This window comes from Marmota monax, unplaced genomic scaffold (genome assembly GCF_021218885.2).
Source record: "Marmota monax isolate L192 unplaced genomic scaffold, Marmota_monax_Labrador192_F-V1.1 WCK01_AAM20220418_F8-fsc00662, whole genome shotgun sequence".
NCBI lineage: Eukaryota > Metazoa > Chordata > Mammalia > Rodentia > Sciuridae > Marmota > Marmota monax.
The window spans coordinates 17,301-31,567 of NW_026693147.1; the positions used below are offsets into that span (position 1 = coordinate 17,301).

Sequence of the window (14,267 nt, forward strand, 5' to 3'; positions counted from 1 at the left end):
AATTTAAAAAAAGGGCACTGTTAGGCTTCTATTTTCTTCGCTTCCAGTAGGTGGTGCTGTACCTTCCAGGCCAAGATTTTGCCCTCCGGCTGTAGGAAACAATCCGTGTGAGGCCGCTCCCACCTCCCCCACCTGGTGTCTCTCCAAACCTGTTAGCTTAGGTTTATTCCTGGTCTCTAGTCTCCTCGCTTCTCCTGCCAGATGGGCCTTCCCCAGTGTGATACCTCTCCGCAGTTCAAGCTACACTGTGGGCCTGCAGTTTCCTGGATGTGGAGCAAGGCTATTGGGAACCGGCCCCCTGTTGTTTTGATTCCCTCCAATAGCCACTCTTCCGAGAGCTGGCGAGACACATTTCATTTTCGCTGCTGGTGGGAGTTGGAGGTCAGGTTCCTTTACCTTTCCCCACGCCTCTATTCACACTCACTCTGTTAATCACGCCCCCGGAAAGTTGGGGAGAGATTTTATGTGATTTCCCCATTGTATGGGAGATGGGCTAAATGTCACACACCTGTTCTGTCACTGAACTTGCTGCGATCTGTCGGAAACTGGCGATGGTGATGTCAGCTCTCTAAGATGGTGGCCGCTGGCTTCCTCAGTGGGCTGTCCAGTGTGAAAGACAGAACTGGACCGCTTCCTTCTCCTGTCTCAAACCCAGAACTCAGCCCGGAGCACAGTGAGGGCACAGCCGGCAGGACCCCACAGAATCAGCAGCACTGTTCCTCTGTGTTGCTGGCACGCCGTTTCTCAGTGCACCGCAGTCTCTAGCAGTGGGGCAGGCCATCGATCAATCAGCCTGAATCTACGTGCGCACGGTTCAGTCGCGATTGAGCCCCAGTAACCGATCCTCGGGTGATGGAAACCCTTCCTCTAGGTTTTGGTGCACCCCAATTTTGCTGGAAATTCCTAACAAGATAGCTTTTGGCCGTTCTAACTCGTTATTCACCTGTGCAGTGACGCGGTACACGGCGGTGATGCGCTCTATTTGCCGCCATCTCCCCCAATCTGAATCTGAATGTATTAATGCATCTCTCTGTCCCCGTGATTGAGGAGGTACTGAAAGTGCTGCCTCCCCGCCTGCCGCCATATTGGGTCTCCCCTAAAATGTTTTAACAACAAGTAACAAGGTACAAACTCTAGTGCTAGGTATTTGAGTTCTTTCCCACTAGTTACAATCTTCAGCTGTACTAACCTGCCTGCCGTTTCTCATTCTTAAATGCTTCTTTTTAAAATTTGTTTTAATTAGTTACACATGACAGTACAATGATCTTGACATATCATACATTTGAATCAGATGGGATATAATTTCTCATTTTTCTTGAAATGCTTCTTTTTCTTCCTTAAAACACAAACCTGTTTTTATATGTTAATGACATGTTTGTCTCTTAAGAAAGATATGGAACGCTTCATGCATTTTATCTTGGTGCGGAGGCTATGCTCATCCTCTCTTTATCATTTGGATTTTAGTACATTTGGATTTAAAGCACTACTTCAAATATTTATGAGAATCTACTCTATGTCCAATATTTTTTCAAGTTTGCTTGGAACAAAGTACTAAACAGAATAACAAAAATTAAGAGTACTAGAAAAGTCATTGTAGTCTCTTATTATAGATTATGACATGTACTTTGAACCAGAAACCCACATATGGTGCTGTTTTTCCTATAGACATGATTCACAGTTCTGGGAATCAAAGGGATGATAACAGGATGTCTTTCATTATTAAGCCAAATAACACACTCACAGAATTTTTGCTTCCCACCACTACAGTTGGGGCTTTGTTGGTTTAGAGATTATAGATTTTACTTTCTTTCATAGCCTGTTAATGCCCTTCCCCCCAAATTTTTTTTAAAAGCAGAAATGTGATTGACATCATTATCCAAAGTACATGTCTGAAGACAGGAATGGGTATCAACATATTTTATATACAACCAGATATATGAAAAATTGTGCTATATATATTTAATAAGAATTGTAATGCATTCCTCAGTCATTTGTTTTTTAAAAAATCAATAAAGAGACTTGAGACAAAGTCTTAAGTGCAAGTTTGAGGATTGTATCTCATTGTGAGAAGTGAGAAATATAGGAATATTAAATAGCGAAGACGATATACCCAATACTAGGAAGGCTTGATGACTTGGCTCCATTAAGAGTGACTGAAGCCTGTATTCATCAGCATTTAGCACCTGTAAGAATTGATATTAACTCCTCTGCACTTACCAGTTCTGCATGTGTGAGAGTTGAGCTGTTTTTTTCCATGATATTCCCTCCATGGAATCAGAGGGACCTAATGGCAGGACATAAGGAGCATATGGAACATGTCTGAGGTAATGCTGTCAAACTAACTACACAGGCTAGTGGTTGAAATCTGTGCAGAACTGCTTATTGCAGCCATGTCTTAAGTAAAAGATGATGGCTGAAAGAATTTGAAGTGGTACACAAGAAGTGTCTGCTATAATTCACAAGGAAGGAATGCTTCTACCAAGAATGCTTTAGTGGTTTCATTCTGTCAGTCAGCAATTTAGGGTTCTTTATGTCACTGAACAACAGACAAATAAGAGAGTTAGTATATTGCCTGCGGCAATCCAATCCCAGTTAATAAAGGAAATTTGCCTTTTTCTACATAATGAGGAAAGGAAGAGACCATTCTGATATCCAGGAGATTCTGGGGGAGGGTGTCAAAAGTAAACGTTAATGGGAAATTATTATAGTAACCCAATAAAGGGGGAAAAATACTGGGGATTCAGATTCCCTAGGAATGAAGGTTGAATGTAGCCAAAGTTATGAAAAAGGAAACATGGAAGAGGTTTTGAAGAAGGAGTTATAAATATCAATTATAGTTTCATGATCAATTGCAGGGTAAGGAAAAACTGGCTGCAAAATAATCTGACAGAGACTGGTTGGGAGCATGGTGGTGATGGGTGCTATTAAAATTTTCCTAAAGAGATAAGGAGCTAGAATTAACTTAGTGGGATGCAAATTTGGATTTTCTTTTCTATTTTGGCCTGAGGAAAAATGGAACAAGATCTGTGAGAGTCCATCTTTTATCCCTGTCCTTCCTATATATCTACATGTCTTTGGGTTGTTGAATTCTAATCCCTGTAAAGAAGGCTTATTTCTCTCCTGTAGTGTGGTTATGAGGAGTTCAGTTGTAGTGAGAGATTCTTTTACCCTTGAAAAATTCTCGAAATATGTGTCTTTCATGGTGTTATTCAACTCAGAGATTACTTATAGCTTCTTGTCCAAAGGGTAAAACATCAACTCTTATATTCCTGAGATATTCACAGTCTGGCTTTTGCTTAATTTATGGTTTCTTCAAATACTATTCTTTATCTCCCAAAATATAGACTGCAGTTATACAAGACTACTCCACTCCTTAGGCCAGCAGTGAGAAAGCATGCGTCATGGAGCTTTTCTCCATCCCCACCTTTCCCCAAAGTATAGTCAGGTGTGATCAGTGGCTGTAATCAGTCAAAAATACAAGACTCTGAGAAAACTTGTCCTAGGGAGGTACTGTGTAATTATTTTGTTTTTAATGAGTTCCTCCAGGATGTGGACTCCTCTGGGATGCAGAGCCCCTTAGGCCCAGGGATAAGTACATTGAGAAATGAAAGCAGGTGCAGGACAGACATGGGTGATGACTACAGAGGCTGTGACTTCATAGCCCATAATGAATGAAGGGGAGCAATATCTTGGCTCTGGGCCCTAGAGTCATCCTCAGACACTCTGGGTAAGTAGTCAGGAGGGTGAATGAGCTGGTGTCTTAGTGTCTGTCTGCCTGAGGCTCTTGATTCCCCAAGTTGTATGATATTCAGGATACTTTTCTTGTTTTAAAGATTAAAGAAGTTGATTATTGGGAGAAATGTGTGTGGCAGGGTCTCCACCCTCACTCTCTGCAACTCCCTTCAACCTTTCTAGTTGTGTATACATAGTGAGATTACAACTAGCAGGGCAAAGGTTTTTTAAATCTTATTTAAAAGAAGTGTGCACTTGTGCTATTTCAAACTAATATGAATTCTGATAAAGAGGTGGCTTCACAGATCAGTTGGCGAGTTCTCTTTTAAGTCAGATTTAAAAATCCAAAAATCCTTGAATATTTTAGTATAAGTCTATCTCACTTGATATAAATAACACACAACCCAAGAACTGGATTTGCAACACAAAAAGATGATTTTGTGTATTTCCAAAGGGGTCACCTTTTGGTTTCTTCCAGTGAGTGACTCCCCTGTTTTGTTCACTAAGTGACTTCAACTTTTCAGAAGTATGTGCACAGCATAAACCAAAGTACACTTGCATTTTTATTAAAGGTGTCCCCAAAGCTTTTCAGTCATCACTCTTATCATTTTTCACAGCTGTCTTTTTTTATATTTATATATATATATATATGTAAAAATATTATATATTTATAGTATATTAGTAAAATATGTTAGTATATATTAGTAAAATATATATATGTATTAGTATACATATTCATATAGTATTAGTATACATTAGTATACATATACATATTAGTATTAGTAAAAATATATTTTTACACACACACACACACACACACATATATATATATATATATATATATATATATAAATTAAAATATGTGTATATTTTAGTTGTAGGTGGACACAATACCTTCATTATTTATTTATTTTTATGTGGTGCTGAGGATTGAACCCAGTGCCTCACAGATGCTAGGCAAGTGCTTTACCATTGAGCAACAACCTCAGCCCCACACAACTGTTTTCTTAAAGGAAAAAGTAAAACAAAATTCTCCTTCATCCATCAACATTGTAAATTCTTACCAGTAAGATTTTAAACACACTGGGCTCAGAGCCTGTGGGATTCCTGAAGCACAAGAGGCCTCACATCATTTTCCAGGGTAGAGATTTGTAAAAACAAAAGCAAGATAAAGTCCACAGTTGACTTAAACTGTATGATCCAGATATAAACAGGACCCTGCCCCAACTACAGGAGATATGAAACCAGGGTTGCTGGCACATGGAATCAAGAACCACCTTCTGTGTGTAGAGTACAAGGTAACCTGCTGTAAGTATCTTCCAGCTTCCTTGCAAAATAGCCAGCAAGAGCCAGGAACCAAGAGCCAAATAGGGAGACAGAGGGGGGTCACAAACTGGCCCTCAACAAAGAGGGCTAAGCATTCGAGATGCTGAGAGGTAGGGAGAGTAGCTTGTTCTTTCCCACCCATGATAGTGATGACATGGGAGTTAGTGGCTCCAAGCACTTAGAATGGGCAAAGCTATTCCAAGTCCTTTCATGAACATGTACTCCTAATTCCTGTCACAGTTCCACGACAGTGATTATGATATGTCTTGGACACTCTTTAAGAACTGAGAACCCCAAAGATGGTTGTGTGTGTGTGTGTGTAGGTTATATCCATTGATATTTACATGGTGATCTGGCCACTACTGCCCCAGACCTGAAAGCACCCAGCTCACAGGCACCGAGGGCCAGAGCCAGAGCCAAGTGCAGGAGCTGCGCTGCTGACAGGTGAGGCCCTAGCCTCAGACCATGGCTACTTCTCACAATGCCCTTGAACAGAAAGTTTGCAGACTCTTCCTGAGCACAGCCACTACCCTCCCTTCCTGCTCTTCCCATTCTTCTCTTCAGGATACTTCTTCAGGTATGATAAATTCCTGTTTTCCATCAATTTTCCACGTTGTAAAAATATTCTGACTAAATTTTCCCACTTAACAATTTTTTTTTATTAATGATAGCATTCGTTAGTATTACTATGCAGTGTATTCTCTCAAGATTGTATCATTTAGCATACTGATGTGTCTATGAGGTAGGCATTTACAAAGGTTCTTTATCTTTGTCTGTATAATTGAATTATTCAAGGAGCTTTAAAAATGTCATAGTCCCCCTCAGAGAGATTTTGATCACATTTGATGGGGGATTGCAAAGAAATTGGTACTTTAAAAATAAATATTAACAATCCACAATTAAAAATTAAAAATTTACTTTAGTGTTAATTAAATCTTACATGAAAAAAATAAAAATGTTTGATGTTATTACTCAAAGTATAGTCTGTAGATCAGTAGAGTTAGCATCACCAAATGTGAAATTTTATCTTTTAAAATGTTGAATTTTAAGCAAGTCCCACACTAAAACTTTTAAATCCAAACCAAAATTTAACAACCATGTGCTTCATATGTTAGATTGCCATTTTGGAAGCACTATCTTTTGTGAGTCTTATATACAGTCTAGACGCAGAACTACAGATGTAGAGGTGAGAAAGATGAGAGGTGGCATTATGGGAGCAATAAAATGCTTATGCCCAATCAGTGGCACCATCTGAGAGTGGTTCTGTACTTTGTGATTCCCAATTAAGACCCCTGAAGCCAAAGATGCATCCCACTCATTTCCCAGGGAAGCCACATTCTGAGGAATTATGTGTATAAAATTTCATTGATCACTTTCCTATCTGAAATACCTGTATATTATGGCAGATGTAAAAATCATTAATGTGACTACGTTAGACATCATCAGCAGGGTGAAAATTCCAGCAATTGGATTCAGTATGTCTGTTTAGGGAAGGAACTTCCCATGTACCTTAATGTCCCCCTTCATTTTCCTTATCTGTGAGGTACTCTGAGTATGGATATCTGGAGAGGAACTGGAGTGAGGTCTCAAAGGTAGAAAATATCTTCATTACTTTAATTCGCCCTAAATTACTAAACCTCTCTATTGGATTAACATTTTTCACACCGATATCAATGAGTCATGTGAATAACAACACAAGAAGCAAAATGTCAGTGTGGTCAGGATAAAGACTAATGTGATTGAGTTATCTAATATTCTCCATGGATCTTAAGTCATGTATTCTGTAATAAATGGTCAAAATCTAATGTACACAGTTCAAGCTAGTGAGTTCTTCTGGGAGGATGTAGGTAGGAGTAGTGATTCTAACCTCAAAGGGAATTTGTTGCCTTTGAACTTTTCCTGATTTTATTATTTATTATAAGCTTACACTCAAAATAGTATTTTAATGGATTCTTTTTAGTTATACATATATTAGGGTTCATTTTTTATATAATTACAAAAGCTTGGAATATAATGTGCCCTAATTGAGTCCCCAGTGCTTTCGTTTTTCTTCACCACTCTGACCCCTGTTCCCTTCCTATAAAGGAAACAAAAGGAAATGTTCAATGTGCAAGGCTGAATGGCAGAATGCCCCTTGTCCAAGCTGCCAGCTTTATTTATATCAATAGGTTACATTAGGTCACTGGCATCAGTAGTATATTATTGTTCATTATGTCATTAGGCAGGTTACAGAGTTAGCAACATTATGCAGCTTATTCCTCAGTTACATACTATAGTTGCAATGTTAGGAGCTTTGTGGAGCTCTCAAGAAAATTCATTGTTTAAAGTTACTGTTATGTGGACAGGTTCAGGTGCAGCAGAGCTTGGTGAAACATTGTGGTTGTTTAAAAGAGAGTTTCTTTATTTCTAGGAGCTGTGTGCCTGAGATCAAGGGTGAGGCTGATAAGACTCTAATATAGAGCCTTCTCATGCAGAGCATTGCTACAACAGCCAGGCATTTCCTAGCAGCCAGGCATTCAGTGCCATTGCACAGAAACTTCCTTAGCCATCAAGCATGCCACCGTCATGAAGCTGTCATCAGAGACCCTAATCCCAAACACAGAACTCTTACACCTTCCTTCTACTCTAATGATTTCTCTGCTATTAACATATAGTTGTTTGTTTTTCTTTTACATTTTTTTAGTCATAGATAGACACAATATTTTTATTTATTTATTTTTATGTGGTGCTGAGGATTGAACCCAGTGCCTCACACTTGGGAGGCAAGCACTCTACCACTGAGCCACACCCCTAGCCCTAATTGCTTGATTTTTAAATTAGTGCTTTGTGGATATACATAATGGTTAGATACACTGTGGTATATTCACATATGTACATAGGAAAGTTAGGTCAGATTCATTACAAAGCTTCTGTGAATTTTGCTGAATGTATATCTCAGCCTTAAGGACAGCCAACAAATATTCATGAAACACTGGCCATATTCTGGTACCATGCCTTATATTGGCTCTGTTGCTGTCATGAATGTAGACATGGTCTTTCCTGCATGGAGTTTATGCTCTGGTGGGAAGTCAGCTAAAAATAAGAGTTTGATGAGTAGGATAAGAGTGGGATGAAAGTGGGATGAGTTTTGAGGGAGAGAGAGCATGGAAGCAGGGAGATGAAACAATAGGCTGTTCTAAAGTCCAGACAAAGTATGTCCTCAGCCCAGTCCAGATGTGGCAGTTGGGATAAAAGGTAAATGAATTAGAGAATTAAGTGATATGCCGACTGCCTGGTCCAGCTTGTGGCACTTGGGATAGAGTAGATGAATTAGAGAATGAAGTGGCAGACTCTATAGGGCTTTCTAGGTGAGCTGTTGATAGAGAGGGAAATGAACAGATACAATACAGCTTTTGGGTGTCTGACTTGAGCCTGGATTCCTTTTATTGAGGTATGAGAGACTGGAGGAGTGGAAAGGGAGAGGGTCGAGTGCATCATGAGTTTCATTTGGGATCTGTTGAGCTGCAGATGGTTGTGGTATACCCATGGGAAGCTAATCAGTAAGCTGTTGGTGACAGGGAACTGAAGGCGATAGAGATGTTCATCATCTGTTTAGATGGCAATCAATGCCATGAGATTAGGTGAGCATGTAAAGGTCTGTATCTACAGAATTATAAGAGAAGAGTATTTAGGGAAGAGCTCAGAAACAATGATATGCAAGACACTGTCAGAGAAGAAAGCAATCATAATTGTTGATAATAAATGTCCATGGAATATCAGAAGAACCAATATGATCACACAGAATCTAGTAGGTGAGATTATATCAGAAGGGAGAGAAGAGTCAGCATTGTTACGTTCAATGATAAGTGAGGAACCTAAGTCTGAGAGATGGCTTGGATTGAATGGTGTGTCATAATCTCATTGGCTCTGTTGCTGTCATGAATGTAGACATGGTCTTTCCTGCATGGAGTTTATGCTCTGGTGGGAAGTCAGCTCCTGTGGTTTTGAATACTGAGTGCATGATCAATGAGATCAAATATGCAAAGAGACTGCACATCATAGAAATAGGTTTGCTTATTATTTATATTTTAAAAGAACCCTATTATTTTCTCTTAAAGACACTGAAGATAGAGCATGATAGGAAGAAACCAATCTATCATCTCAGAATTCCTCCTCCTGGGCCTGCCCATCCAGCCAGAACACCAAAACCTATTCTATGCCTTATTCCTGGCCATGTATCTTACTACTCTCCTCGGGAATCTCATCATTATTGTCCTCATTTACCTGAACTCCCATCTCCACACTCCCATGTATTTGTTTCTCAGCAACTTGTCCTTCTCTGACCTCTGCTTTTCCTCTGTTACAATGCCCAAATTGCTACAGAACATGCAGAGTCAAGTTCCATCCATTCCCTATGCAGGCTGCCTGACCCAAATGTACTTCTTTCTGCTTTTTGGAGACCTGGAGAGCTTCCTTCTAGTGGCCATGGCCTATGACCGCTATGTGGCCATCTGCTTTCCCCTACATTACACCACCATCATGAGCCCCAAGCTCTGTCTCTCCCTGGTGGTACTGTCCTGGGTGCTGACCGTGTTCCATGCCATGCTCCATACCCTGCTTATGGCCAGATTGTGTTTCTGTGCAGAGAATGTGATTCCCCATTTTTTCTGTGATATGTCTGCCCTTCTGAAGCTGTCCTGCTCCGACACTCATGTCAATGAGTTGGTGATATTCATCACAGCAGGCCTCATTCTTCTCATTCCATTTGTCCTCATTCTTCTTTCCTATGGGCGCATCGTGTCCTCCATTCTCAAGGTCCCTTCTGCTCGAGGTATCCATAAGGCCTTCTCCACCTGTGGCTCCCACTTGTCTGTGGTGTCGCTGTTCTATGGGACGGTCATTGGACTCTACTTATGTCCATCAACTAATAACTCTACTGTGAAAGATACTGTCATGGCTTTGATGTACACAGTGGTGACTCCCATGCTGAACCCCTTCATCTACAGCTTGAGGAACAGAGACATGAAGGTAGCGATGGGAAGAATCTTTAAGAAAATTCCCTTTAGCTTATGATGGTAATGCTTGGGAACATTGCATCATTTTCTGTTGCAAATGATGATATTGATATATTGATATTGATATTTGAATGTTATTCCAGACCTTTCTTCCTATACGTTACTATTTAAACATAATACAGCATAATTATCCAGTAAATAAGACAAGTATAGTTGATGTGTATTTTATATAAAAGGTTCTCAGAATCTTCTAGTAAGACTTTTCTATTTGTTAAATCTAGCTGAGGGTAAGGAGGCATAAGGTAAAAAACCCTTTTAATTGAAATTTCTCTCTGTAACTGTTAAGCCACTAATTAACTTGTGTTGTTTTTTATAAGCACTGTCTTGAAAAGCCATATCGGTTATAAGCCATATTTGCTTCAAATGATATTCTCTCCTTTCATGCTAATACTAAATCTCAATATGTGTACTATTCCTTATTTTAAATTTGACTTTCATTATTGAATAAAAAATTTCTTTCTTTCTTTCTTAGAAGTGTTCACATCCTTGTTTCTCTTAATCTTTTTAAAAAAGCTTCCTTATTTTCATGCCTTTTTTTAACCCAATCTTAACCTTAAGTGAACTTTCAGTTTGCTCTGTTATAATAGTTTTGTTTGAATTTATCTGAGAACTCTGTAATGTCTGGGATCCTGAACATCATTCCTTCAAGCATGGAAGGAATATTTGAAGAATGTTTAAGAAATTCAGAGTTTGCTTATCAACCTCACTCTTTGATGATCTCTTTTTCCTCCTTGGTATTTTAAAAATCTATCATTAAACTTTACATCTGTCATGTTATTTTACTATTGTGAAGATTTAAGCATGGAAAGGAAACTATTACTGTTAAAGACTGAAAAATATGGAATTTGAACTTGCCAAGGTTCCAGTGTGGCAATGAATTATCCAGTTATCAGTATTTAATACTGATTACTGACTTATTTTAATATTCTCAACGTGTTGCTAAAGCTACTCTAATTGCTATAATGGATAGGCTCTCAAAATTCAGTTAGTACTGAAATGTGGGAGGCACATGTTTCATGCTATCCAGCTGATGAAGGCACTGTCATCTTCAACATATGGTTTCCATATTCAATTGCAAAAAGATAATGGGTAGAGGATTACATAGAAGACTTTTATAAGCCAAGCCTAGAAGTTGCATATATCATTCTGATCTACATTTTTCTCTTCAGAATTCAGCCATATTCCTCAACTGAGATGCAGTTTTGGGAGGTAGTGAGAGATTTTTTTTTTCACCTGAATTCTATTCAGAGATTCAAGATTTTTTATGGTCCATTTTTTTCCCATTGAAAAATAATAATTATACAGAATAGGGGGATTCTTTGTGGAACATTTGTATAAGCACATAACAAAATTTGATCAGTTTTATTCCCCAGTATAGCCTCTTCCCTTCTCTTTTTCCATCTCTCTGATCTTTTCCCTCTAGCCTAGTAATGTCCCTTGTATTTTCATGATGTCCTTTCTTTTTTTATGTAAAAAATGAGGTCAAATACTAAAAAGAGACTTTTTAATTTATATATGACAGCAGAATGCATTACTATTCCTATTACATATACAGAGCACAATTTTTCATATCTCTGGTTATATACACAGTATATTCACACTAATTTGTGTCTTCATACATGTACTTTGGATAGTAATGATCATCACATTTCACCATCATTAATTACCCCATGCCCCTCCCTTCCCCTCCAACCCCTCTGCCCTATCTAGGGTTCATCTATTCCTCCCAAGTCCCTGCTCCCTATCCCACTATGAATCAGCTTCCTTATATCAAAGAAAACATTTGGCATTTAGTTTTTTGGGATTGGCTAACTTCACTTAGCATTATCTTCTCTACTTTATCCATTTACCTGCAAATGCCATGATTTTATTCTCTTTTATTGCTGAGTAATATTCCATTGTTTATATAGGTCACATGCTTTTTATATCCATTCATCTATTGAAGGGCATCATGATGTCCTTTCTTACTCCTTATTTTTTTATACCTTTATTTATTTATTTATTTATTTATTTTTTATGAGGATCGAATCCAGCGCTTCGTATGTGCTAGGCGAGCGCTCTACCACTGAGCCACAACCCTAGCCCCATCTTACCTCTTATTTTCTGTCTTCTGCATATGAGAGAAAACATGATCCTTGACTTTTTGAGTCTGACTTAATTCACTCAACATGATGCTCGCATTTTCCTGCCAATGTAGGAACCATGAACTTTTGCCCTATGTTTAGGTGTCTTGCTATATTAACTCAGGGAAGTTATATGAAATAACTATAAAGTCCAGAAAGGAAGACTAAAGGGAGTCACTAAACTATTTGGCTTAAGATACCATATGATTTATTGTCAAAATGTATATATTTCTAAAATTTTTATTGCATAATTATAGAATTGCAGCTTTAAGACAAATCACCAAAATGTCATTGGTACCTCTCCCAGATTACCCTAATGGTATAATTTTACACACTAGAATACATTATCAAAACAAACAAATTGATGTTTGGTGAAAGGTAATTAACTGGACCACAGAATGTACTTGGATTCCACCAGTTTTTTTATGCATCATTTTACAATGTGGAGTTCATGGTATTTATCTCATGTATGGATTCATATAACTCTCCCCACAATCAGAAGCTTGGGTTGAATAGTGTACAACTGGCTATGAGGGTGAATTCATGGTTGATATTACATGTCAGAATGAGGATCTTGTGGATAAGTGGGCACAAAATAAAAAGGCATTTTTATTTTTGGTATAGATTTATTAGAATTCTTAAAATGAAATATAAGTTTTAAAATTGTTTATGTTTAACTTAAATGTTTAACTGATACCTTAAAGCATAAAAAATGGACATAATAGCCTGGGGTGGTGATACATGCCTGTCATCTCAGCTACTTGGGAGCCTGAGGCAGAAGGATCACAAGTTTGAAGCTAGGCTCATAATTTAAGCAAGACCCTGTGTCAAAATTAAAAAGAAAGGGCTGGGGAGTGTCTCAGTGGAAAAGTGCCCTTGGGTTCAAACCCCAGTACAAAAAAATATTTATGGTGTATCATGTAATGTTTGGATACATATATTTATTGTGTAATATTTAAATAATGTCAAGGGGCTGGGGTTGTCACAGTGCAAGGGTGGGTTCGAGTCTCAGCACCGCATATAAATGAATAAAACAAAAGTCTATCAACAACTAAAAAATTTTTTTTAAAAAGTCAAACTGAATCCTCAAATATTCATCATTTCTTTATGGTAAAAATATTCAGAATTCTTTTTCTGTTTTTTTTTTTTTAATTTACAGCACATTATGGTTATCTATAGTCACCAGAGCATCTTACTCCTAACTATAATTTAGTACCTATTGATCAATCTCTCCTCTTCTGGCCCTATTTACTCCTGTCCCTTGCCTCTATTGATAAATGATTTTATATAATTATGGGTTACAGTGTGAAGCTTATAAATATAGTCATACTGCACATGATGACTTTAAGTCAGTGATGGGCTAAACATACAAGGGTGGTTCCATAAGTCTATATTATTGAATGACATCATAGTTGTGTTATTATAAGTATATTCAGTGATGTTTATCATTGTTAGCACAATGATAAAGTTGCTAACAACACACTACAAAGAACATGACCCAGCAAAAGCTGTCTTTAAGAATTCAGAATTTATGGGAAAATGTGAACTTTACTGAGTAAACAAATACTAGACCTGCCCTATAGAAAATACTAAGGAAAATTCATTAAATGGAAACAAAAGTCTACCAGTTAGTAGCATAAAACTCAAAGGAGTTTAAAACCCAATGGTATAAGTAATACTGAGCAATATTCAGAATACTCTGAGACTGTGAAAGCAGTTAAGTAATTTTATACCTAGTACAAGGGGCAAATAACAAATTATTAATTGCAGCAATCATTGAAATAAACTGTCAAAAGATATATATTACAAAATGATGTAAATTCACACATTAAAAACTCAAAATATAAGAGTTTCAGTGTAAAGTTGTTACTTTAAGTCCAAGTTAAGTTGCTGTCCATTTGGAATCAGCTATTACAAATGTAAGATCTTTTCTGTACCCCCAGTGGGAACAGTAAGGGAAAGATCTCTATGAGACACACAAAGAAAAATAAAAAACAAAAGAAAAATAAAAAACATTCAAAACGTACCACTC

At 37.9% G+C, this 14,267-nt stretch overlaps 1 protein-coding gene across 1 annotated transcript; it reads left to right on the top strand.

Annotated features, from left to right (window-relative positions):
- The first annotated feature begins 9,171 nt into the window (after positions 1-9,171).
- On the top strand, positions 9,172-10,110 carry LOC124099959 (olfactory receptor 1468-like). The gene has a single exon (XM_046455226.1). It carries the CDS (start codon positions 9,172-9,174, stop codon positions 10,108-10,110), a length of 939 nt encoding a protein of 312 aa, XP_046311182.1.
- Positions 10,111-14,267: the final 4,157 nt, after the last annotated feature.

What these genes read in the sequence shown, in the direction of transcription:
- LOC124099959 (XM_046455226.1), top strand. Translation starts at nt 9,172, where the DNA reads ATGATAGGAAGAAACCAATCTATCATCTCAGAATTCCTCCTCCTGGGC.